The sequence below is a fragment of the Panicum hallii genome, chromosome 5, assembly GCF_002211085.1.
Source record: "Panicum hallii strain FIL2 chromosome 5, PHallii_v3.1, whole genome shotgun sequence".
Lineage (NCBI taxonomy): Eukaryota > Viridiplantae > Streptophyta > Magnoliopsida > Poales > Poaceae > Panicum > Panicum hallii.
Window position 1 is genome coordinate 38,566,274 of NC_038046.1, and position 24,645 is coordinate 38,590,918.

The 24,645-nt window shown below is 47.8% G+C and overlaps 2 protein-coding genes across 4 annotated transcripts; one reads left to right on the forward strand and one right to left on the reverse strand.

Annotated features, from left to right (window-relative positions):
• The first annotated feature begins 14,127 nt into the window (after nucleotides 1-14,127).
• Nucleotides 14,128-18,947, forward strand: LOC112893438 (dual specificity protein phosphatase PHS1-like). 2 transcript variants are annotated; one of them, XM_025960765.1, is made up of 10 exons: nucleotides 14,128-14,349; nucleotides 14,440-14,525; nucleotides 15,096-15,318; nucleotides 15,478-15,654; nucleotides 15,728-15,888; nucleotides 15,971-16,979; nucleotides 17,331-17,477; nucleotides 17,554-17,781; nucleotides 17,891-18,048; nucleotides 18,320-18,947. In XM_025960765.1, exons 1-10 carry the CDS (start codon nucleotides 14,299-14,301, stop codon nucleotides 18,678-18,680), a joined length of 2,601 nt encoding a protein of 866 aa, XP_025816550.1. In that variant the 5' UTR covers nucleotides 14,128-14,298; the 3' UTR covers nucleotides 18,681-18,947. The 2 variants fall into 2 exon arrangements, with proteins under 2 accessions (XP_025816550.1, XP_025816551.1); XM_025960766.1 differs by lacking the exon at nucleotides 17,891-18,048 and having other exon boundaries at nucleotides 18,320-18,945.
• A 139-nt stretch (nucleotides 18,948-19,086) lies between these two features.
• LOC112893439 (glycine-rich domain-containing protein 2) lies at nucleotides 19,087-24,417 on the reverse strand. Of its 2 annotated transcripts, none has more exons than XM_025960767.1 (7): nucleotides 23,925-24,417; nucleotides 23,072-23,479; nucleotides 22,696-22,977; nucleotides 20,878-21,389; nucleotides 20,601-20,731; nucleotides 20,367-20,509; nucleotides 19,087-19,819 (listed from the first exon to the last, which is right to left on the reverse strand). In XM_025960767.1, the coding sequence occupies exons 1-7, from the start codon at nucleotides 24,177-24,179 to the stop codon at nucleotides 19,346-19,348; spliced, it is 2,205 nt and encodes a 734-aa protein (XP_025816552.1). In that variant the 5' UTR covers nucleotides 24,180-24,417; the 3' UTR covers nucleotides 19,087-19,345. The 2 variants fall into 2 exon arrangements, with proteins under 2 accessions (XP_025816552.1, XP_025816553.1); XM_025960768.1 differs by having other exon boundaries at nucleotides 20,878-21,386; nucleotides 23,925-24,415.
• Between the last annotated feature and the right edge of the window lie 228 nt (nucleotides 24,418-24,645).

Genomic DNA, 24,645 nt, shown 5'->3' on the forward strand with positions numbered 1-24,645 from the left:
CACCATTATACTAGCTACATAAAGAGGATCATCAGAGTCTTGCGCCATGCGGAATCCAACGGTGGCCTCAACCACAGGCAAGACTGGGTGCAGGACGAAACCCTACTCGTTGTCTTCGGGGACGTAGTCTGGGTCTTCCACTGTAAAAGTAAGAATGGGGTGAGTACAAACGTACTCAGCAAGTCCAATCATACCCATGGAGGGGGGGTATAATAGAATTTAATGCACAGGATAATCCAAGGATAAGGTTACGGTTCATTTGCGGAAAACACAGTTATATGCAGGGGTTCGTTTTAAAAGCACTTTTCAAAACAGGTTTTCTTATACCAAGGAGCACACAGTGTTGATCCACACAGGATCCAAGTTTGAAAATGCTACCGGACTCCCCGTCCGCCGTAGCTCACGGCACAACTGCCGGACACCTTCCAAACGACTCACACCAGCCCAATCATTCCCAGAGAGAAACACTAGTTATGTGACCACACCGTAACTTGCCCAATACCGTGGGCATGGCTATTCGAATAGATTTTCAACTCTGCAGAGGTGTGCAACTTTACCCACAGGTGGGGTACCACAGCACGAACACCTTAGTGCCGGTGCAGATCCCATCAAAGCCCTTACCCACCTTAGCTAGACCTGACTAGCCACCACGGGATCTATCAAGGGGTCATTCGACCTATCACCGAGGTTTAACCGGGGCATAAGTCACACAGAGCTTATCCCGTCTCCTTGATCACCCGTTGCTCCCAGCTCTCCTGATGGCTATCAGACTAACTAGTGGGGTTAGGCCAAGCCGTTGCCCATACAACGGTCAAGTGGTTTGCACGACAGGAAGCTAGGTGAGACGACACATCAACTCGGTCCTTAGGGGTGACAAGATGGATATCTCCCCTTCACGCTCAACCACACAGGTACGAGCACTCCAACGGCAATTCACACAGAAATGCCATCCATCCCGTCTAACTCACTTTTCAAAACCACATTTTATCCCTTCCCACACGCACACACACTTTCTTTGCAAAACCAGGTGGTCAAGGTATGGTTGTCACAACAAGAGTGGCTATCCTACCATGGTTACGGCACGCAAAACTATGCAATTTTATAAAACAGGCCATCGGGTTGTGTTTTTAAAAATTAGGACAAAACATGCATCAAAGGGCGGAATTGAACTTGCCATCGTCAAACCCTTGCGGGAAGTCTTGATCGAAGCACTGTCCTTCGGGTTCGGGGTCGCAGAACTGGTCCTCAGTTGCTTGGTCGCAGTCGGGAACCTCGTCGTTCACTCCGTGTCCTACGACGCAAACAAACAGACACACAATCAAGCGGAAGGACTAAAAGCTTTTATCGTTGGGCTTGAATCGGAAATAATTTAGTTACGGAGTTAGGGGTGATATCTTTGGGTGGTTTCTTAATGGCATGGCTAAAACTATACTAGAAGTGGAGTGGTAAAGTTTCGGGTCAATCGGAGGTCGTTTCGCACATAAAATGACGAGTTAAAGATGGTTTCAAGGGTTAAACGGGGGTTCAGGGGCTTGTTCGTAAATATCCGGAAGAAGTAAGGACCCATTTGCGAATCCTGGAAATGCTCAGGATATGCTAAAGGATGCTAAGTATGTCTAGGTTCATGTAATAGAGGGTTTATTTTGAAATAATGGAAGGAATAGGGTCTCTTTTGCAAAAGGGAGTAAGTAGGGGTTTCTTTTTGGAGATTACAGGGAAAGGGAGGGGGTTACGGGCAAAATGCCCTTTCTTCTTCCTCCTCTCTTCACAGGAAACAGAGGAGGGTGGAGGGGGGCTCGGCGCTGGCCTGATGCGGCGGCCCGGGGCACGGCGGCGGTCCGGGGGTGGGGGAAAAGGGAGAGGGGGGCACGGGGAGTCCATCCCCGGCCTCACCTTGGGCCGAGGTGGAGCGAGGGAGTGCGCCCACGGGAGCGGAGGCGGCGGCGCAGGGCGGCTCGTCGGGGCGGCGCTGGAGCAGGGGGGGCGAGGGTCTGGGCGAGCGGTGGCGGTGGTGGGGTGCTGGGGATGCTCCTCGGCCCCTTTTATAGGCGGCCGGGGCAGTGGAGGGGCGGTCGCGGCGGCGGCAGGTGTGGGGCGCCATTAATGGCGCCTTGGCCGCTTGCCGTCGTCGCGACGCGGCGTCTGTGCGTGCGTGCGCGTTCGGCGCGGCACGGCGCGGCCAAGGGGTGGGGCGGTGCGGCGTGCGCACGTGGGAGCAGTGGCGAGGGAGGACGCGGCAACGGCGGACGGCACGGCGTCGCGGGCGCAGCGACGGCGGGCGGCGCGGCGCGTGCGCGCGCGGCGCGGCGAGACGCGGGCCAGAGCGGGGCGCGGGCACGGCGCGGCGCACGGCGTGGCGCACGGCCACGCGGGGCACGCGGGGGCGTGCGCGGCACGGCAGCGCGCGGCGTGTGGCGCTCGGGAGCAGAGGGAAAAGAGGGAGAGGCAGGGAGGAAGGAGGGAGAAAAGAAAAGGGAGGGAAGGAAGAAAATAGAGAAGAAAGAAAAGGGAGAAAAGGAAAAAAAGAAAAGAATTAGGGAGAAGAGAGAAAAGGAAAAAAAGGGAGGGGAGAAGTGCCGGCGCCGGTCGCGGCGGTGACCGCGGCCGGTCGGCCACGCGCGGGGAAGCGCGCAGCGCGAGGAGAACAGCGAGGGAAAAAAGGAAAACGCGTCGGCGCCAATCGCGGCCGCAGCCGTGGCCGGTCGGCCACGCGCGCGGTAATCGCGCGAGGAGAAAAAGAAAAGGGGTCGCACCGGCTCTAATCACGGCGGGCGGTCGCGAGCGATGCGGAACGGGACGGCGATCCGGTTAGGGTTAGGGTTTTGACGTCGAACCGTTTCTACGAATTACTCTAGCGCATGATTTAATTAAGTGAATTTTCGGGGCGTCACAAACCTACCCCACTTAAATGAATCTCGTCCTCGAGATTCGGCTGGCTCCTAAACAGATGGGGAAATTCCTTCTTCAGAGCCTCCTCGCGTTCCCAGGTTGCCTCCTCCACTCCGTGTCTGCTCCATTGAACCCTGCATATCCGTACTTTGGAGTTTCGTGTCCTCCTAGTGACAGTGTCCAGAATTTTGACCGGTACTTCCTGGTATCGCAGATCCGGTTGCAGATCTATTGTTTCTACCGGCACGTGTTCTCCCTCGGGTACTCTCAAACACCTTCTTAATTGCGAAACATGGAATTCTGGGTGTATATCCGACATTTCTTCTGGTAACTCCAGTTGGTATGCCACGGCTCCGACTCTCTTTAGAACCCGATACGGCCCAATGTACCGAGGGACCAATTTTCCTTGTACTTGAAACCTTCGCGTTCCTCGAATGGGTGAGACCTTGAGATAAACAAAATCTCCCGGATTGAAACTTATTTCCCGCCTCTTCTTGTCTGCGTAGCTCTTTTGTCGGGACTGAGCCGCTTTCAATTTCTCGCGGATTTCCCCTACTTTTTCCTCTGCTTCTTTTATAAGTGCGGGTCCTACTAGGGCACGTTCCCCAACTTCGGACCACATCAGGGGAGTTTTGCACTTTCTTCCATAGAGAGCTTCGAATGGCGACATGCCCAGGCTGGCCTGATAACTATTATTGTATGAGAATTCTGCATAGGGCAGACTCTGTTCCCAGTCCTTCCCGTAGGTCAGGACACACGCTCTCAGCATATCTTCCACAATCTGATTTACCCTTTCGGTTTGACCATCCGTCTGTGGGTGATACGCGAAGCTGAAATCCAACTTGGTGCCCATGGCTTGATGCAAATTCTTCCAGAATCTAGAGGTGAATTGGGTTCCTCTATCTGAGACAATTCTGCTAGGCACTCCATGTAACTTTACTATGTTTTCAATATAAAGCTTTGCCAGCTTTTCTCCACCATAATTAGTTCGTACGGGTATGAAATGTGCCGATTTAGTAAGTCGGTCCACTATCACCCATATGGAATCGTGTCCCTTCTGTGTTCGGGGTAGACCCACTACAAAGTCCATTCCTACCTCATCCCATTTCCAGACCGGAATGGGCAAGGGTTGCAATAACCCGGCTGGTTTTTGATGTTCGGCCTTGATCCTCTGGCAAGTATCACAATGGGCCACAAATCGTGCGATGTCCGCCTTCATTCCATTCCACCAATATTTTTGCCTTATGTCCATATACATTTTGGTGGATCCTGGGTGGATGGAGTAGGCTGAGTTATGGGCTTCGTCCATGATTAGCTGCCGGAAGTTTCCATTCCGGGGCACACAAATCCTATCCTCGTACCATAATATCCCCTTATCGTCTACTCTGAAACCCGGCGCTTTGTTTTCTCCAGTTTGTTTGCAGATCTTCATTAACTCTTGATCCGATCGTTGGGCCTCTCTAAATCCATCTTCTAGTGTTGATTGGATGTTTAGCACTTGGCTGAAACCTCGAGGAACAATGTGCACATTTAATCGTGCCATTTCCTCGCATAGATGATCATCCTTGGGTCCATAGGTTTTCCGGCTTAAGGCGTCGGCCACCACGTTCGCCTTTCCGGGGTGGTACTGAATTTCCAAATTATAGTCCTTGACCAACTCCAACCATCTCCTTTGCCTTAGGTTTAAACCCGGCTGGGTGAAGATATACTTCAGGCTCTTGTGGTCGGTGTAAACCTCACACTTATTTCCAATCAGGTAATGTCTCCAAATCTTAAGGGCATGCACCACGGCTGCTAATTCCAAATCATGGGTCGGATAATTCTGCTCATGAGTCTTGAGTTGGCGGGTGGCATATGCAACGACTTTCCCGTCTTGCATCAGTACGCACCCTAATCCTTGTCGGGATGCGTCACAATAAATGACAAAGTCCCGATGGATGTCCGGTAGGGTCAGCACTGGGGCGGTTGTCAACCTTTGTTTCAATTCTTGAAAACTTCTTTCACAACCTTCCGTCCAGACGAACTTCTTCTCCTTCTTAAGAAGTTCCGTCATGGGTCGGGCTATCTTGGAAAATCCCTCGATAAATCTCCGATAGTACCCGGCTAACCCAAGGAAGCTCCTGATTTCACTAACGTTAGTTGGTCGCTGCCAGTTGGAGACTGCTTCGACCTTCTCTGGGTCCACGGCTACGCCTTCCGCGGTCAGGATGTGACCAAGGAAAGCTACTCTTTCCAGCCAGAATTCGCACTTGCTGAACTTAGCATAGAGCCTACGTGTCCTCAGCTTCTCCAATACTACCCGCAGATGTTGCTCATGTTCCTGAATACTCTTGGAGTAGATAAGTATGTCGTCGATAAAGACTACGACAAACTTATCCAGCTCGTCCATAAATACCTTGTTCATGAGGTTCATAAAATAGGCAGGGGCATTGGTTAGTCCGAAAGACATTACAGTGAACTCAAACTGCCCGTAGCGGGTGACAAAGGCTGTCTTAGGGATGTCACTTTCCCTAATTTTGAGCTAAAAATATCCTGACCTTAGATCGATCTTGGAAAAGTACTTGGCTCCTTTTAGCTGATCGAAAAGGTCATCAATCCTGGGGAGGGGGTACTTGTTCTTAATGGTAACCTCGTTCAGTGCCCGGTAATCTACGCACAATCTCATACTACCATCTTTCTTCTTGACAAACAGCACTGGGGCTCCCCATGGTGACAAGCTTGGTCTAATGAAGCCAATTCGTTGCAGTTCTTCCAGTTGTTTCTTTAATTCTGTTAACTCAGGAGCCGCCATCCTATAAGGTCTTTTGGCTATAGGGGATGTTCCGGGGATAAGGTCTATGACAAACTCTATATCCCTATCTGGCGGCATTCCGGGAAGCTCTTCAGGGAATACATCCGGGTATTCGTTTACTACCGGGACTCCTTCTAAGGGCTTGGCTTCCATGCTAAACATCATTGGGTCAAACTTACTATCCCGGGTATGGCAGATCACTTGTATTCCTTCGGGGTTTGTTAGGCGTACCACTTTGTCAGTGCAGCCTATGAGACCATTGTGTCGGCTTAACCAATCCATCCCAAGGATCACGTCTATTCCCCCAGGCTTAAGTACTACCAAATCTGCTAGAAAGTCTACCCCACTTAAATTGATCCTTACCCGTGGACAACCTAATTGGCAATTGATGTCGCCTCCAGGCATCCGGGTTAATAGGGATGTTTTTAGTAGTACTGTAGGTATTTTGTGTTTCTCCACATAGCTCGAGGATATAAACGAGTGTGATGCTCCAGAATCAAATAATACTGTTGCCAGAGCTGAGTTGACTAGATACTCACCGAGCACTACGCCCTGAGCTTCTTGAGCCTCCTGCGCGTCGATGTGATTGACGCGGGCTCGTCCAAATGATTGCTGCTTCACCTGCTGGCTGTTGTCGTTGTTGCGGACGGGCACTCGGTTGGCGCCGGTCAGGGCTGGTCTGGGCCCATTCACCGTGTTGGAGAAGGCCGATGTAGCCGGCTTGCTCTTGGCATAAGGGCAATTGGCGATGAAATGCCCTGTCTCACGGCAGTTGAAACAGGCCCTAACATTGTTGTTGTCGGAGGTGACCAGGCTTGTGTTGCTCTGCGGGGCCCTCATGGTATTCTGACTCTTAAGCTGTGCTTCAGGGGCTCGTGACCCTGTCACTTGGGACTGAGTCCTATACTGCATTGGGGCCTGAGATCTTGGTGCAGTGTAGTTGGAGTTCCTCGGCTTTTGGAAGCGGTCCTGTTGGCGGGCCTTACTTTCCAGGAATTTGCGTTTATTATCCTTTCTCTCTTCAGCTTTGGCCCTTTCTGTGAGGATAGCCTTGTTCATCAGGGTGTTAAAGTCCGGATAGATCTGGGGAGTAAGCAAGGTCCGGAGTTCTGGGCTTAACCCCTTCTTGAACATGTCTTGCTTCTTATCGTCGTCATTCACTTCTTCCGGCGCGTACCGGGCCAATTCTATGAACCGGTGGGTGTACTCTTCCACCGACATGCTTCCTTGTTGTAGTGCGCGGAATTCATCCGCCTTGCGCTTCATAGTGGCCGAAGGGATGTGGTAGCGGCGGAACTCCCTTACAAATTCCCCCCAGGTGATGGTAGAGGCATCTTCGGCTGCGGCACAATAGTTTTCCCACCAGGATAATGCTGTTCCGGTGAGCTGGTGGGCTGCCAGAAGGACTTTATCCCGGTCCTGGCATTCGAATGGTTCGAGCTTCCTCTGAATTACTCGCAACCAGTCGTCAGCATCCAACGGGTTGCAGGATCCGGCGAAGGTAGGTGGCTTGGTCCTTAGAAAGGCCGTCAGCTTGTCGTTCATATTCTGCCCTCGTGGCTGCCGATTAATGAGGGCATTCGCCAGAGTCTCCAGTATGAGGGTCTGGTTATGAATGATCTGCGCCAGGTCTCCGAGGGGTGGGGTGGTGGTGGTTGTTCTCCTTCTTGACTTCCCCCTCGGTTCTGGCTTACTTCTTGTTCTCCTTGGGGAAGATCTTGTTCAACGGGATGTGCTCCGACACTAGCGGCTACGGGGTTCCGGCCACGGGAGGCCCTTGCGACGTTCCGGGGGGTCACCTGTTGATCGGGTAGATTGGGGTTACGTTTATGTGATGTTTAAGTTGTTTAATTCGTATATATATATAAGGCAGAATCTACCTCCTGCCGGTACTCATATAAATAATCAGCACACAACAAACCAGCACACAACAACAAGCACAAACCATTTTATTACTGCAAGGGGGGTACAACTTAGGGTAAGGCTAGGTCTCGTACTACTCGTCTGGGATCAGGCACAACAACCAAAAATGGCTGGGGGCACATCACTAGGGTGGTGCCGGTCATTTTACTCGCGAGGCAGGCCTTCTTCTGGGGCGGAGAGCGCGAGTGATCCTTGCTCGCCGTCCTCTGGGTTTCCACCGGCCAGGGGTTGCGCTTGAGCATTCCTTTCGACGGCGGCAGCAGAGCTTTCAGGGTTTCCGGGTGGGGCTTGTGTGTTTCCAAAAAGGGGTCCCCATCCTATGATGGGCGTCCTGAGTAAAACATGGTCCTCCCCAATTGCCGGGACTGGTGTCCCACTTCGGGTCCAATCTTGCATGCGCCGGTCTTGGGCTTGCCTGAGGCTTTCTTGGGCGACTGCTTCGCTACTGACCGCGGCTGCGGCTCTTGCCTCGGCGTGGGCGGCTCGGATCTGCTGTAATCTCACTGCGAGCTCTGCTTGCTCGGCTCGATGGGTCTGCTCCCTTAGAAGGTTGGCTTGCTCATCAAAGAGTTGGTCCAGGGCGGCTAGGTAGGTAGCCACTTGGTACAGGGGGCCTTCTTCGTGGCGACGTCGCTCCAGGTTTCTCATGCGTGCTTCCCAGACTGGGGTTCTGATGGCCGGCGGGAAGAACTTCGCTGGTGTGGGGGCGAGGTGTTCTTCAAAAATCCGGCACAAATAACGGAGTGCTTTTCGGATGGCCAAGGGGTAGGTGTCTTGGTGTCTAAACCCTGTGGCGGTCCCTCGCCAAGGTTGGATGTCGGGGTAGCGGTTGCTCCTGGCGATGACCAGGATCACCCTGCAGCGGAGGGTACCATGGTGCTCGTACTCTCGGCTGTAGTACCTTGGGCGTTCCGTAACGCCAAGGTCTTCCAGGGTGTTGATTAAGAGGCCGGGGAATCCAGGTGCAGTTTGGCAATCGCCCTGGGTCCATCCTTCCTCAGCCATCTGAAACAGAAATAGGGTAAACAACCTGGTACAGGTGCAAAAGGGAGTGGATGATATTTATTATTACAACAAGGGTGGTACAGTTTTCATAGATACGTGGTCATTAGGGTAGGGTTTTAGCTAGGGGTGCTAATCTTATCATGGGGATTCTTCCTCGGTCCTGATAGAGCGCTTCTTTATTGGAAGGAACCGATCCATCTCATTTTCGGTCTGAGTACCCTTATCCCAATGGGTTTCCATGGGTTCTTCTTCTTCTTCCTCTATCCATCCACCTATTCCGTTGTGGTTCTCGTATTCTTGCATCTGGGCTTGGAGGGCGGCTAAGGAATACTCGGCGTTTGCAGCTCTTGTCCGTTGTTCCTCCAGCTCCTGGGTTATCCTTTCAATCCCACGGATTAGCTGCTTCAGTTGCGCCGACTGTTCGCGGCAGAGTGCATCCAAGCCGGTAAGATAGATGGATAGGTGGGAGACCGTATCTTCTAGGTCTTCTTCTTCTCGTCCAAGTCCCCTCATCCGGGCAATCCAAGTGCGTCCTCTTCCCTCAGCGGGTGGGAAAAATCCCATAGGAGTCCGCTGGAGGTGGCGCCTGTAGAGCACACGCAGCCGGCGCAGGGCTTTACGGGCGGCCTTTCGATAGGTGTCGGGGAAGCGGAAGCCAGCGGTGGAGATGAACCAAGGGTCCACATCAGGGTAGCGGGTGCTTCTCTCCACAAAAACCATCATGTCGCACCGAAGGGTGCCTCCGGCGATGTACTCACGGTAGGCATATTCCGGTGGTTCCATAATCCCAACGCGTTCCAGGCTGAGCAATAGTAGCTTGGGGAGGCCAGGCTCTGCGTGGCAGATTCCGCTAACCCATCCCTTGCCAGCCATCTGGAACAAGGCAAAGACCAGTGGTGAGTGTTTGTGCAGAAAATTTCTAAATCGGGACAAGTTCTAGGGCTTGAAAAGGGGTCTCGCTCCTAGGGTCACGTCCTACGGCCAGCCTACGGCTCTGATACCACCTGAAGCGTCCCCCCATCAGGGAAGACTTAAAAGTGTTGATTTATCAGTCCCAGGAGGCTGATAACACTTTTATTACATCAGATGATACATCACCGTACAACTCTACGCGGTAATGGGCAGTGAAGCGCCACTATCGCGAGGATTACAACTAAAACCCACACCATTATACTAGCTACATAAAGAGGATCATCAGAGTCTTGCGCCATGCGGAATCCAACGGTGGCCTCAACCACAGGCAAGACTGGGTGCAGGACGAAACCCTACTCGTTGTCTTCGGGGACGTAGTCTGGATCTTCCACTGTAAAAGTAAGAATGGGGTGAGTACAAACGTACTCAGCAAGTCCAATCATACCCATGGAGGGGGGGTATAATAGAATTTAATGCACAGGATAATCCAAGGATAAGGTTACAGTTCATTTGCGGAAAACACAGTTATATGCAGGGGTTCGTTTTAAAAGCACTTTTCAAAACAGGTTTTCTTATACCAAGGAGCACACAGTGTTGATCCACACAGGATCCAAGTTTGAAAATGCTACCGGACTCCCCGTCCGCCGTAGCTCACGGCACAACTGCCGGACACCTTCCAAACGACTCACACCAGCCCAATCATTCCCAGAGAGAAACACTAGTTATGTGACCACACCGTAACTTGCCCAATACCGTGGGCACGGCTATTCGAATAGATTTTCAACTCTGCAGAGGTGTGCAACTTTACCCACAGGTGGGGTACCACAGCACGAACACCTTAGTGCCGGTGCAGATCCCATCAAAGCCCTTACCCACCTTAGCTAGACCTGACCAGCCACCACGGGATCTATCAAGGGGTCATTCGACCTATCACCGAGGTTTAATCGGGGCATAAGTCACACAGAGCTTATCCCGTCTCCTTGATCACCCGTTGCTCCCAGCTCTCCTGATGGCTATCAGACTAACTAGTGGGGTTAGGCCAAGCCGTTGCCCATACAACGGTCAAGTGGTTTGCACGACAGGAAGCTAGGTGAGACGACACATCAACTCGGTCCTTAGGGGTGACAAGATGGATATCTCCCCTTCACGCTCAACCACACAGGTACGAGCACTCCAACGGCAATTCACACAGAAATGCCATCCATCCCGTCTAACTCACTTTTCAAAACCACATTTTATCCCTTCCCACACGCACACACACTTTCTTTGCAAAACCAGGTGGTCAAGGTATGGTTGTCACAACAAGAGTGGCTATCCTACCATGGTTACGGCACGCAAAACCATGCAATTTTATAAAACAGGCCATCGGGTTGTGTTTTTGAAAATTAGGACAAAACATGCATCAAAGGGCGGAATTGAACTTGCCATCGTCAAACCCTTGCGGGAAGTCCTGATCGAAGCACTGTCCTTCGGGTTCGGGGTCGCAGAACTGGTCCTCAGTTGCTTGGTCGCAGTCGGGAACCTCGTCGTTCACTCCGTGTCCTACGACGCAAACAAACAGACACACAATCAAGCGGAAGGACTAAAAGCTTTTATCGTTGGGCTTGAATCGGAAATAATTTAGTTACGGAGTTAGGGGTGATATCTTTGGGTGGTTTCTTAATGGCATGGCTAAAACTATACTAGAAGTGGAGTGGTAAAGTTTCGGGTCAATCGGAGGTCGTTTCGCACATAAAATGACGAGTTAAAGATGGTTTCAAGGGTTAAACGGGGGTTCAGGGGCTTGTTCGTAAATATCCGGAAGAAGTAAGGACCCATTTGCGAATCCTGGAAATGCTCAGGATATGCTAAAGGATGCTAAGTATGTCTAGGTTCATGTAATAGAGGGTTTATTTTGAAATAATGGAAGGAATAGGGTCTCTTTTGCAAAAGGGAGTAAGTAGGGGTTTCTTTTTGGAGATTACAGGGAAAGGGAGGGGGTTACGGGCAAAATGCCCTTTCTTCTTCCTCCTCTCTTCACAGGAAACAGAGGAGGGTGGAGGGGGGCTCGGCGCTGGCCTGATGCGGCGGCCCGGGGCACGGCGGCGGTCCGGGGGTGGGGGAAAAGGGAGAGGGGGGCACGGGGAGTCCATCCCCGGCCTCACCTTGGGCCGAGGTGGAGCGAGGGAGTGCGCCCACGGGAGCGGAGGCGGCGGCGCAGGGCGGCTCGTCGGGGCGGCGCTGGAGCAGGGGGGGCGAGGGTCTGGGCGAGCGGTGGCGGTGGTGGGGTGCTGGGGATGCTCCTCGGCCCCTTTTATAGGCGGCCGGGGCAGTGGAGGGGCGGTCGCGGCGGCGGCAGGTGCGGGGCGCCATTAATGGCGCCTTGGCCGCTTGCCGTCGTCGCGACGCGGCGTCTGTGCGCGCGTGCGCGTTCGGCGCGGCACGGCGCGGCCAAGGGGCGGGGCGGTGCGGCGTGCGCACGTGGGAGCAGTGGCGAGGGAGGACGCGGCAACGGCGGATGGCACGGCGTCGCGGGCGCAGCGACGGCGGGCGGCGCGGCGCGTGCGCGCGCGGCGCGGCGAGACGCGGGCCAGAGCGGGGCGCGGGCACGGCGCGGCGCACGGCGTGGCGCACGGCCACGCGGGGCACGCGGGGGCGTGCGCGGCACGGCAGCGCGCGGCGTGTGGCGCTCGGGAGCAGAGGGAAAAGAGGGAGAGGCAGGGAGGAAGGAGGGAGAAAAGAAAAGGGAGGGAAGGAAGAAAATAGAGAAGAAAGAAAAGGGAGAAAAGGAAAAAAAAGAAAAGAATTAGGGAGAAGAGAGAAAAGGAAAAAAAGGGAGGGGAGAAGTGCCGGCGCCGGTCGCGGCGGTGACCGCGGCCGGTCGGCCACGCGCGGGGAAGCGCGCAGCGCGAGGAGAACAGCGAGGGAAAAAAGAAAAACGCGTCGGCGCCAATCGCGGCCGCAGCCGCGGCCGGTCGGCCACGCGCGCGGTAATCGCGCGAGGAGAAAAAGAAAAGGGGTCGCACCGGCTCTAATCACGGCGGGCGGTCGCGAGCGATGCGGAACGGGACGGCGATCCGGTTAGGGTTAGGGTTTTGACGTCGAACCGTTTCTACGAATTACTCTAGCGCATGATTTAATTAAGTGAATTTTCGGGGCGTCACACGAACTCGAAGGTGCCAGCAACACAAGGTTTATATAGGTTCGGGCCGCGATGTGCGTAATACCCTACGTCCTGTATGGTGGTTTGTATTGTCTCAGGTATAGATTGGTTTGGAAGGGGTCCCTGCCCGCCCTTATATAGTCTCGGGGGACAGAGTTACATGAAATCCCGATACTAGCTTAGAAGTCCTACCCAAGTACTACTCGGGTAGTTTCCTTCTGTACCGACCAGTCCTACTCGTATCGAGTATTTTACAATAGATATAATATATGGGACATGCCTCATCCCTTATCCTAAAATATTCTATACTGCAATCTCGTAACCCCGATAGATACTTATTTTGATCTAAAAAATCATACCAATAATGCTTCCTCTCTTCATTGGCAGAGAGAACAAGGACCGGAGAGCAAAGAGACAACTTATCTATTTTCGCTAAGAGGATGCAGTTAACTATCAAATCATTCCCATATGATGAAGTCAGACACCAAACTGATATGTTAACCTTAATCAATAAAGTTTCTGCATGTTCTGAACTTCAGATACATGATGAATTGTCATTAGCAGCCTAGCATGAAGAATGCGCAGAAATGAGAAATGCCCGCGAGTCCGTGCTCTGCGCTGCCGTTTCCTCTTTGCTCTCACGTCTCCTCCCCTATACTAGGAGTTGGCAAAAGGCGGTGGCTTCCCGTGCTACAAATTTGCAGTTTTGTCGCCTGGAGTATGAGGAAAAGTATATTAGGAACGAAAAGCTATCAGATGAAGTGAAAAAATAAATTTTCAGCTCATGAAGGAGGAGGAAAGGGCCATGTGCGTTACTAATCCATTTGGATGGAAGGAGGATGCGACCATGCGCTAGTTTGTGGTCCATTTTCCCCTTTCCTTTAATTTTCTTCACTTTTTTTATTTTATTTTATTTTCTATTTATATTTTCTTCTATTTATTTTTTTTTATTTTATTTTATTTGTATTTTGTACAATAATTTCTCTGCCATGTACACATATTTTTGTTTTTTCCCTTTATTTTCCTCTTCTTTATTATTTCTTTTATTTATTATTTATTATTTGTTCTAGTTATTTAACACTTACATACACTTATTTCACGTGAAACACTTATTTGTTCTAGTTATTTAAGTATTTGTTCTTCGGAATAAAAATAACTAGTTATTATTAAAAATATATTTTATAAAAAAATATATTTTAAAATATAGTCATATGTGATCATATTTTGAAGATATTGTTGTAAGAAATCTAATGATATAATTAAAATTTAATTTGGATATTCCGCTTGAACTTTATGAATTTTTTTAATTTTAAACCCTCTTGCATGTGGGGATCAATCTGTCCTAATGTTCTATTACTGCATGTATGCATGGATGCACCTCCTCCTCTTTTTAATATTTGTGAATTACTTTTCATATTATCCACTTTCCACATTGCGGGTGGTGAATTTATCGCTCGTGCCCACGTGTAACTGGCCCCGGCAAAAAGGCGCCACCTTTCCCTTCGCCCGCAAACTTTTCCAATCCGCTACCGCATCAAAGTCCCAGATCATTTCCTCGAGGGATTCGTGCAAGAAACCTGGATCAATCCAATCTTCAGTTGCACATTCAGAGGGATCTCTCCGTGCTTGAGTTCGAATGGAGGAGGGGACCACGGAATCCGGATCATTCTCCCGCTCCTCCTCATTCGTAAGCGCATTTCAATCAAAAGAATTCATTTGATTCTGGCCCCTTATTCTTGGAAGGGGCCGCATTCTTGATCTCGATGGATTCCTGCAGGGAGGGTTCGAGGAGTGGGTGGCACTGGTGAGGAAGCGCAATGAGAGAACCTCGTGCGGGCGTCTGGCTATCCGGTCATCAGCTAGGTACCGCCGCCGCGTCTCGGTCTTCTTCTGTTCCTGTGACCCATTGGTGGCCAAGAACTGCTTTTGCATTTTGTTTTTCCATGCTCTGTCACGCAGCTGGATGTAGATCAGATAAATTTCTTTTGTTGGTATGATTCCTGTTCTGATGCAATAAGTCGATGATGAATTTTAATAACATCAAGTCCGCACTTTGTAAAACTACTAAAATTCTTAGTCTACAATCTTTCATGTGCCTGAATTTTATCAAAACTTCAATTTTTGATTTATGAGTGGCTCCAGTTACTGCTTCGCTGAATATGCTCTAGCATCATGAACTTTCCAAAAGGCCATACCGCTAATCGCATAGATGTTGTGCAACGTATTGTGATTTATAGACTGTCCCAACTTCTCTTGAGCCCAAACTGATACCGATGTCAATCTGTAGTCAAATCAACTGAGAAATATACATTATATCCAAAAGGTTTGTGTACTACGGGTATGATTAGTTTCCTCTTAGGATGGGTTATCTAGGTAGATCATACTCATACTTCGATAACTGATAGTATTACTCTTGCTCTTACTATATTGCAGTTCAGAGGTGCTAGAACTTGCAGATCCTGATAGCAATGTCATTGAACCTGACCCTTGTGACCAAGTGCCAGAAGCAAGCCTTTGGGAGAGGCTTGGTAGGGTTTCCATGATGGATATTGAGTCAAGTAACTTCAGCTGGAGTTCTCTGACCTCACTGCACCATACCAAACATACGGCTACAAGTATTGATACCTCAGAGGATGACATTAACAGAAGTTTTGAGGTTTGTATTTGTTCAATCCACGTTCTTTGCAAATTGCTTTTGTTTTCACCATTGGAGAAACATTAGCAACAAAGAGTGCCTGCCATCTTTGGATACGTACATTAATTAAGTTTACAGACCATGCCTCTAGTTCCTTAACAACTGTACCATTTTGTACAGGTGACAGTAAATTCCGGGGGTGTTGTTTTTATTGCATTATTCAGAACTGCTGAATACGGGGACCTTCAATCCAAGGAAGCAGCTGCAGTCATTAAAATAGCACCTTCAAGGATGGCCACCCAGTCTGAACGCTTTGGGTATGAACTCGCTAAATGGCTTGGAGTGAGAACTCCTCAAGTAAGAATCCAGTATGTTAGCAGGCACTCAAGCTAACTAAACATCACATTGACAACTCTCTTGACCCATACAGGGCAGAGTCATTCATAACTCCTCATCCGAATGGCAACAAATCAAGGATGCAGTTGAGAATGCTCGACATGTGTCAATAGCTGCTGGTGATGAACTTGAGGAGATGATTTGCGCTGAGATGCTTGAAGCCCTTGAATTGAGCCGCTGCCTATTCCTAATGAAGTATGAACATAAAGTTACCAGTAATGTACTCATCAAAATAGTGCATGATTAACAAGAAAAAGTTTGCCTTGCTGTTTTGCAGTTATGTACATGGCTCCCCTCTGCTCGAAAATACAGTGCCATATGACTCACGAGAAGCTGCTGAGAAAACTGCTGAAGCATTAGGTAGGGTATTAATACTGGACCTAGTATTGAGGAATGAAGATAGACTGCGATGTCGTGCCCTTGGTTGGCGTGGAAATTATGCAAATCTACTTATTGCCAACAAGGAAGCTTATGCAAACCTTGACTCACTAGATGATGTTTATGATTCTGCTATCATTCGATACAAGCCAGAGATCATCAGAAGCCCTCAGAAACAGAAGCAGAGAAGAACTGTTTCAATTAGTGGCAGTATCGGCTCAGATGTCTCAGACCTCATATTGGAGGACTCTTATGTTCGCAGTGAGCCTGAGTTTTCCAGCTTTAACATTGTAGCCATTGATTCAGGTGTACCACGTAGGCCACCTGCTGGGAAACGGGCAAAAGATCAGGAGAGCTACCCCAAACTAGTGGAATTAACACTCAACAACTTCGACTATTCTTCCAAACTTTTATTTGAGGTGTCCTTTGGAAAACTTGGTGTCCCAGGATCTGAAGGATTTGACGTGTCATCTGATTATAGTTATAATTGTCCTCTCTCGGAGAGTGATACAGTAGCAATAGTGCATTCATTCCGAGGAGGTTTTCGGAGTGCTCTTAGGGACCTTCAGCGATTCCACATTTTCCTCATCACACTCTATCAGAAGCTGGATGGTCTATTGAAAATTTTCTTCAATATTATGTATAAATGCTCCAATGAATATGACAAGGAGGATGCTGGTACTTCTGATTCACCTTTGTGTTCAGTGGAGGCCCAAGCAGATTCAAATGATACTGATGTTCCAAGGAATCTGCGTAAGCCTTCCCGTACCTTATCCCGTGACAGTCTGGACCTATCATCTCCTTGCTGTCGAGAGAGCTTCATGACCAAACATTTCAAAGGAAATGGTGATGCATCTCGTGGTCTTCGATTGACAATGAAGCTGCGGGATTTTAACAAGTATGCCAAGGTTAAGACCTTTGAAGTGTGGATGGATAATTTGTTTATAGTATATACTATAAAATGTTTGACATGAGTACCTAGATGACATCTAGCTGTTTTTCACTCTTAGATTGTTTATTAAACTTTTCCGAACATAGAGAAAAAGGGAAATTAGTTGCAGGCTTGCAGGAGACCAAATAGCTAAATAAATGGCTTCATGAGTTCATCATGCTGCTTACATACTAAACAATACTGTTTCCATTACATAATGATTGTACCTAACAAACAATCACTTAATTAGTATGACTGCTATATGGTGTTGTATAAGTCACTCAAGTTTATCACATAATTCTCTTAATTGTGCAATACTGTTTTACAGATAGACAGCGAATTAAGTAGAGAGATAGAACAATGGAATGACATGATGAGGACTGAAGTAGTAAAGTTGTGTCAAGACAACAGTTTCAACACAGGTTTTTTTGAAGGAACTGATAATAGCACTGCTGTTGATGCTTACGAGTTGAAGGTAATCCAAATGTACGCTATGCACTAACTAGTTGTATATTACATTAACTGAGCCTATCAAGCAATTCTGTTGGCAGGTTCGACTTGAGCACATTCTTGAGAGAATATCTTTGATTTCTGATGCTGCAAGCACTGAGCGTCCATCACAGGTCATAGATTACCTATATATTGGTGGTGCTTTAACTGCTCGGTCAACACACACACTTAAGCACCTTGGCATCACCCATATATTGTGCTTGTGTGCAAATGAAATTGGACAGTCAGAATCTCAGCAGCCAGGCCTTTTTGACTACAGGAATTTCTCCGTATGTACATCTAACTATACCTAATATCTCCATGGATGAAAAAATTATATGCTAAAGGAAGAAGACTCAGTATATATATCTTTCACTGCTTAATCATTTCTTTAAATAGATAAAAGATGATGATGATGCAGACATTGGTAATGTCTTTCATGATGCTTCTGATTTCATCGATTATGTGGATCACCTGCGTGGCAAAGTACTTGTGCATTGCTTTGAGGGAAAAAGTCGCAGTGCGACTGTTGTTCTTGCTTACCTGATGCTGAGGAAGTAAGACTGCACAATAATTACTATATCATGCTTTTCTGTTGAATCTAGCTCACAATTACAGAAACAATGTACAACCAGAGTCATCGTATCATATGTAACCATGTAACCTTAAGATCTGTTAATCTAGATATAACATGTGCTAGGGGAAAACTGAAGTGGACTAGATCATATATTCATATTAGTTACTGCTGGAAATTAACATCTTTCCTTTCTCATCTGTGCTGGACTATGTTCAGTTACTCATCATCTCAAAATTTTCCTTTCCTTTAAGAAATTGTACTCTTCTGAAAGCATGGACCATGCTGAAGAAGGTGCACCGACGTGCCCACCCCAATGATGGGTTTGCCAAAGTCTTGTTGGATCTTGACAAGAAGCTGCATGGGAAAATATCCATGGAATGGCAGCACAAGAGGCCTGCAATGAAGGTGTGTCCCATCTGTGGCAAGAATGCTGGTCTCAGCAGCAGCTCACTGAAGCTCCACCTGCAGAAGGCACACAAGAAGATATCCTCTGGGAGTGTGGACAGCGCGATGAGTTTGGAGATACATAAAGCATTAGAGGCGATCAAGGCTGGTCGAGGTGGCAGCGACAGCCCAACGCAGAAATCACAATCACACATAGAAGGATTTTGATGCATGATCTGAGGCTCTACATGAGGCTTACCACATACAGCAAGGTTTGCTATGAATGGCCATTTTCAGAAGAAACTGTTCTGCGCCTAAATTTATGCATGTGCAAGTAGTGTTTTTTTGTTGAGAAGAAACTGTTCTGGCCTAAATTTTGGCATGCGTAAGTAGCACTTTTTCTGGAAGACTGGAACATCTGACTTTTCTATATGGTTCCTGTGCTTTGATTAACAAGAGCCGTCCATGGAAGGAATGTTTCGATTGTTGTAAAGTTGTGCAATTTTTCATTCTGAAGATAAATGCTTGCAATGAACATTCATAAACTCCTTTGGATATCAAATCGTGAATCATCTGTCTTCTAGAATCAGTTTGTTCAAATGAACATAAACCTTTTTTTGGTTCAGAGACAAACGAGAGAAATCAAACTGTTTAAAAATGAAATGTGACATTTCTAATTACAAACAATATATGACAATAATCACCAAATTCGTGTCAAAGATTGTCATAGTTAGTGAATCAACAAGTCAAATGCAAGATTTGTTCTGTACAAAGATGAAATGCATTAGGATTGAACGAGGAAATGAAATAGTCCCCCCTGCAATTCTGAGGAAGATTTGGTCCAATCCTTGTCTATCAAGCAAATCCTCAGGGCAATCGTCTCTATGAGAACTTCAGGTTATAAGAGCTTGCCTGTACAACAAGTCTTTTCCGTCAGCAGGTGAGTACTTAGCGAGCATTGTCCCTGTCTCTGCAGAGCTCAAAACCTGCGCTGCATTCCGATACCAAGGCTGCAAATTAGGATCTGGGGAAAGCAAGTCAGGAAGCATCACGGAACCCCAGTCTCTCTGCCCCACCCTCGCTTCACCTATTCTTCGTCGCACTAAAAGCCCAGCCACATCTTCTCTCCTGATCTCTGTCATGGTCCTTGCAATCACCATGCATAGGAGAAGAACAAAAACTGCATCCTCTTCAGGTAAGAACTCCACAGCAAGTAATTTCCAGTTTATAAGCACAGTTGCTCTGTCACCATGATGATCTGGTGACTTACGAACAAGAGTGAGGTATTGCTGCTCCTCAGCGTGGTTGCTCGACACACCATCTGTATTTACCTTGTAGCTCAATTTCCTCCCCACAAGCAACCTTGCCTGGTAAATAGTGCATTGAGTATGTTTAAAGGGCATCATGCAATAGCTTAATGATTTTTGGAGCATCACAACAACGAAGTAGTATGTGAAACAGTGAAGTAGTGAACCAACTATATGTTTTACATATTTGAAACACAAGTTTGAATCAAATTATATTGGCAGATGAACGGAACAAAAATTTAGAAATTGATACAATGCTATTCTACAATCAAAAACAGTACATCTTTATTAGAAATGTATGCATATGGAATTCTAAAATAACCTCACTTCAATAAAGAAGTTAAAGAAACATACATATTGATGTAAATTCATGCCATTTTGTGGCTCTTATATATTTCTCTTCCAAAAGACTGCAACAGTCATATTACACATTTTTAAAAGAACTCTTTTGTATATTAACTTGTATAGAAAAACTTGTTTACTGCACAAATCAAGTATAGGTTCTTGTACTGCCAGATTTTTTAGCGATGAACAGCAATGCTGGAGCTTCACTTACTACAAGAAAATCGATATGAACTCTGGCCCAACAAAAATGTATGGATCATACCTCTTCTTCTAATTTCTCATTTTTAAGCTGAAAGCTGAGCTCATCTCCCAAACATACTGTGAGTATATCTCCAGTTGACAATCTCCAAACCACCTTATTCTCCTGTTGATCCTTCATTGCCATTGCTGTGCCCACTACCTTCTCTGCACCATACAGGGAAAAAAACATCCACATTATCACAATAATGGTGATCTCCAGGAAATTAAAACAAATTATTGTGCATACTGAAGTTACCAGGAGCATAACCAACAGAGCTTGTACTTGCAACATATGACCATGACCCTTCTCGAACCTCAATGCTCCTGTCCTCCCATTTCACCGCCACAGGAGTTTCAGCACCTCTCCGCCAAATCCCTCTGCCTATTCTACACAAGTTACAACAGGTTTCATTTAAAAAGTATACTGAGATAAAATTACATATCACTGCAACAGCTTGTAACCAGTGCATATAAACTTATCAATCAAAGCCAAACTCTAGTATTAAAAATTGATGCTTTCTACAGAACTGTACCTCATTCGGACCACAAAACATTCTCTCCCACCATGATCAAGCACAGTGCGGGTCAGCCATCGTCCTTCTTGTGGACGGTAATTTCTCATGCGCAATATGACATCAGAAATCATGGCCCCACCATCATCAGTGACTCGATCAGGAACACACTTCAACAAGTATGGTGCTTGAACTGGAGGGGTAATTGATGCCATTGCTTTCATCCTGACTTCTAGTTCCTCAGTGAGAGCGAGTGCTTTCTCATGCAACATATCACTCCACGAAAATGAGATGCTTTTGAGAAACTTGCTATTTCTGAAGCACCCACTTGTGGTGCGCCTGACCTCAATGACAACACCCCGGGTTGCAAATTCACAGTACAAGTGCCATGTTTTCTGCCAGTTTTTGCAGGCTAAGTTGACCATTGATTTGTTCAGTTTTAATGATCTGTGAGATCTCTGTGTTCGCAGCCGTAGGAACTCCTTGTTGATGTGCTCCTTATCAATATCTCCTTTCAAGAACACATATACCTGCTATCAAAAATCAATTAATTGTTGCCATTATGTAAACCACACAAATATATATGCATGTTTTCTGTCAATCGCTATGAAATTCCACTTCTTTCAGTAATCAGCCGCACATATTACTGGAGAGAGATGACCAAATTTGGCACTAAACCCCTGCTGATAGAAGTTCAAGCTTTCTAAGTATGGCATTGTTGCTGATGTTGTACATTTTGCAATGAAAAATAAAGAAAGGAGACTTTTGGTTCCTAAAAGAAAAGTGCCAAGTTGAAAAGAATTTGCACTAACTAAATGGAGATAAGCACATCAATTGCTAGAGAGAGAGTAGCTTATCTCTTTAGATAAGAATAAAACAACAGCTTGCAAGTTATAGTAGCAGCCCCCTACTGAGAGATAATTTGAATATACCTGAATCTTATTAATGTAGAAATATCTATCTATGCACAAGCACGCTTATGAGAAGCCAATTCTGGCCTGATATTTCCAAGCTCAAAGAAAGCTGAATCAAGCTCAGAGGAAGCTGAGCCTAGCTCAGTTGGTTGAGGGTGTGGATGTACACCCAGACACAAGGTTTAAGTCCTCATCAAGGAGAATTTGGGTGCCTGTTTTCTTTTCAAGATAAAGCCACCTAGTTCCTCCTAGGTTGTTCTAGTTTTTTTTTTAAAAAAAGAAAATTCCAAGCTCAGGCCTGACCATTGGCCTGCGGGATCTATGATCGACCTTGTGTGAAATGAGGTCAATACGCTTTCAAATATTTCTGCATATATTTATTAAAGATAATAAATATTTTTTTAGGGCCCAACATTGTAGGGATGCATTTTTTTTCAGGCATGATATGATGCCTGCAAAAATAAACAATCAAGCAGACCTACCACTACCTGATTATTTGAGGCCATCAACAAAGGGAATCTTGCATTTTTGGCTTGGAGTGACTAAAGTCCACATGGGGCTGTAGAATTTACTGCTGATATTTTTTGACATAGTGCTGTCGCTATCACTTATTGTTGTAGGCATTATGCCACAATGTGGTCCAGAAACAAATGGAAGGATGCTGAAGACGCAGAGACAGAATGGAAAAATGAACAAGTCGAACACTCTGCCTATTTGCTAGCCAATCATGAATATATCAGACAAGCTAATATGGAATGTCACAAGTTGGCATAAGGTTAACTAGTTACATATACTGTTTTGGAGACCATGATCACAATATGAGACTTCCATTAGGCATTTCTTGTATAGCAGTGTGATTTAATCAAAATGCTTCATAATAACTACATTTAATGGTAATTGATATCTTGAATGGTCTCCGATATACCTCCATAAGAAACCTAGGTTGCAAACTTTTGTACAACCGGTTGGCGTCCTCTTCTGATGCTGCTGGCGCCCAGTAAAATGCCTCCCGTGCTGTGCTAACTGCTCCCGCATCAATCTCTGATCCAGCCATATCATATGGCTCATCATATGCATCCTCCCACAATGCCTTTGTTCTTTCTACCTCCTCATCACTCACCATCTCCCCGTAAGACAGCCCCACTTTTGCCAGATTTTCTATGATTGCCATTGCTACCATGTCTTTGGCATAACTCACAGGAAAACTCTGCCATGGATAGATCCCAATCGTGTGAACCAAAATACTTATGAGAACACATTAGTTGCATAGAAGAATGTAATGTCTATGGCTCTATGCATACCTGGTGAGCAAGCCACATCAGTAGTATGTCCAGGCTTGGCACAAGCCTTATGTGTTCTTGGGTTGTGCACACAACCTTCTTGATGAGGTCCAGGAAACGCACATATCGCCGCCATGCAGCAACATGGTAGACACCTTCCCGCACAAAGGGTGAGGCAAAGCGTGCTGCTAGGCCAGCGTACCATCTCACCATTTCCATAATTTCACTGTTGGCACTGTCACAGGCAATGTCATCAACACTGTTCCCGTCAATCTCGTTACTACAGAGGTCAAACAGCTCAGACGGGTAATGCGCGGCCCAGACATCCCGGCAACGGTCCTCGGCATACTCTTCATTCTCCGCGTCAAGGATGGATGGGCGGTCAATGAGGTGTCCAAACCTCGATAAGCAGTATGCGGAGTAGCTCTCCTGTGGGGCAGGGGAAAATTTTAGATGGAGCACTTGGTGAGAAGGGTTGAAGTGGCAAAGCATGTATAGCTAAATTTCACAGTTGCGGGTTCCTAGTAGAAAGTTGAAGTCCAACAAAGGGGTTCGTTTTAAATTTCAACATAATTTAATTCCGAAAAAAGTAAAGTAAATGAGAAGGCCATTGTCAATTTGCCCATCACGTTGCTTGTTCCTGTCTTTAAGTCATTATCCTGTCTTGGATTGAAATACAATTTCTCAATAGCCAATTCCACTATCAGTTACAGAGACATTCCGATGAATGGGGGTTTAAGTAGCATAGCTTTACTTACTGATTAGACCACGTTGTCGAGTGATTCCCCAAGATGGGAAGATCTCCCGAGCAATAATAAATGGAGAAGAAACTAGAAAGAATCAAAACAGGTGGCAAGGAATTAAGCAGGCTCACATGGTGGAAGCAGTGGCAAAGCCAGACGAGCTGCACGTCAGGCGGCGGCAGCAGCATCGCCGCCTCCCCTCCTGGGCCCCCGCCCTCCGCCGCCGCGAGCGGCAGCCAGAGCTCCTCGTACCTCTGCACGGACCGCGGCCCCACCCCGGGCGGCGCCGCGCGCAGGAACGCCAGCAGCCGGCGCGCGGCGGCCGCGAGGTCCACGGAGAAGGCCGCGGGGCCCTCCTTCCCGCCGTTGCCCGAGGCGGAGGACATGGCCGTGGCGGCGGCGGCGGCCTCTACAGAAAGCGCTCGCCTTTCTTGAGTTGTTCTCGCTGCTGCTCTCCAGAGTGGGATTTGTTGTCAGCTGATGGACGGATGCGTACCAGCGCAGCGTACTGCGGAGTAGTTGGCGGTCAAAAGGCGACGCGCAGCCGACGACGGAGCGCACTACAGCGGCCGGCCGGCCGGCCCCGCTCCATGATGGATGGCTGATGCGCCGGCCGGCCACTGCGGTTAACGTTTGGTCGTGGCGGAGAGGGATTGATGCCACCTTGTTTCGGTGCGCTGGACCTATGATTTGGGTGCGGCACGCCGGCACGGGCAGTGGTTGCCACCTGTGTGACCTGCCCCCGCATCCGGGAGGGTACGAGTAGTCCCATCCCCATCACGTATCAAAGAAATAGGCTTCCGCTTCTCCATCAATAAGCACAGAGGTTGCTGAACCCATTGGAATTGGGCA

What these genes read in the sequence shown, in the direction of transcription:
- LOC112893438 (XM_025960765.1), top strand. Translation starts at nt 14,299, where the DNA reads ATGGAGGAGGGGACCACGGAATCCGGATCATTCTCCCGCTCCTCCTCA. An exon ending in TTGACTACAGGAATTTCTCC is followed by an intron (nt 17,782 to 17,890) that starts GTATGTACATCT and finishes TTCTTTAAATAG; the next exon opens with ATAAAAGATGATGATGATGC. An exon ending in GCTTACCTGATGCTGAGGAA is followed by an intron (nt 18,049 to 18,319) that starts GTAAGACTGCAC and finishes CTTTCCTTTAAG; the next exon opens with AAATTGTACTCTTCTGAAAG.
- LOC112893439 (XM_025960767.1), bottom strand. Translation starts at nt 24,179, where the DNA reads ATGTCCTCCGCCTCGGGCAACGGCGGGAAGGAGGGCCCCGCGGCCTTC. An exon ending in TGATGTGGCTTGCTCACCAG is followed by an intron (nt 22,978 to 23,071) that starts GTATGCATAGAG and finishes TATCCATGGCAG; the next exon opens with AGTTTTCCTGTGAGTTATGC. An exon ending in AACCTAGGTTTCTTATGGAG is followed by an intron (nt 21,390 to 22,695) that starts GTATATCGGAGA and finishes GATTTTTGATAG; the next exon opens with CAGGTATATGTGTTCTTGAA.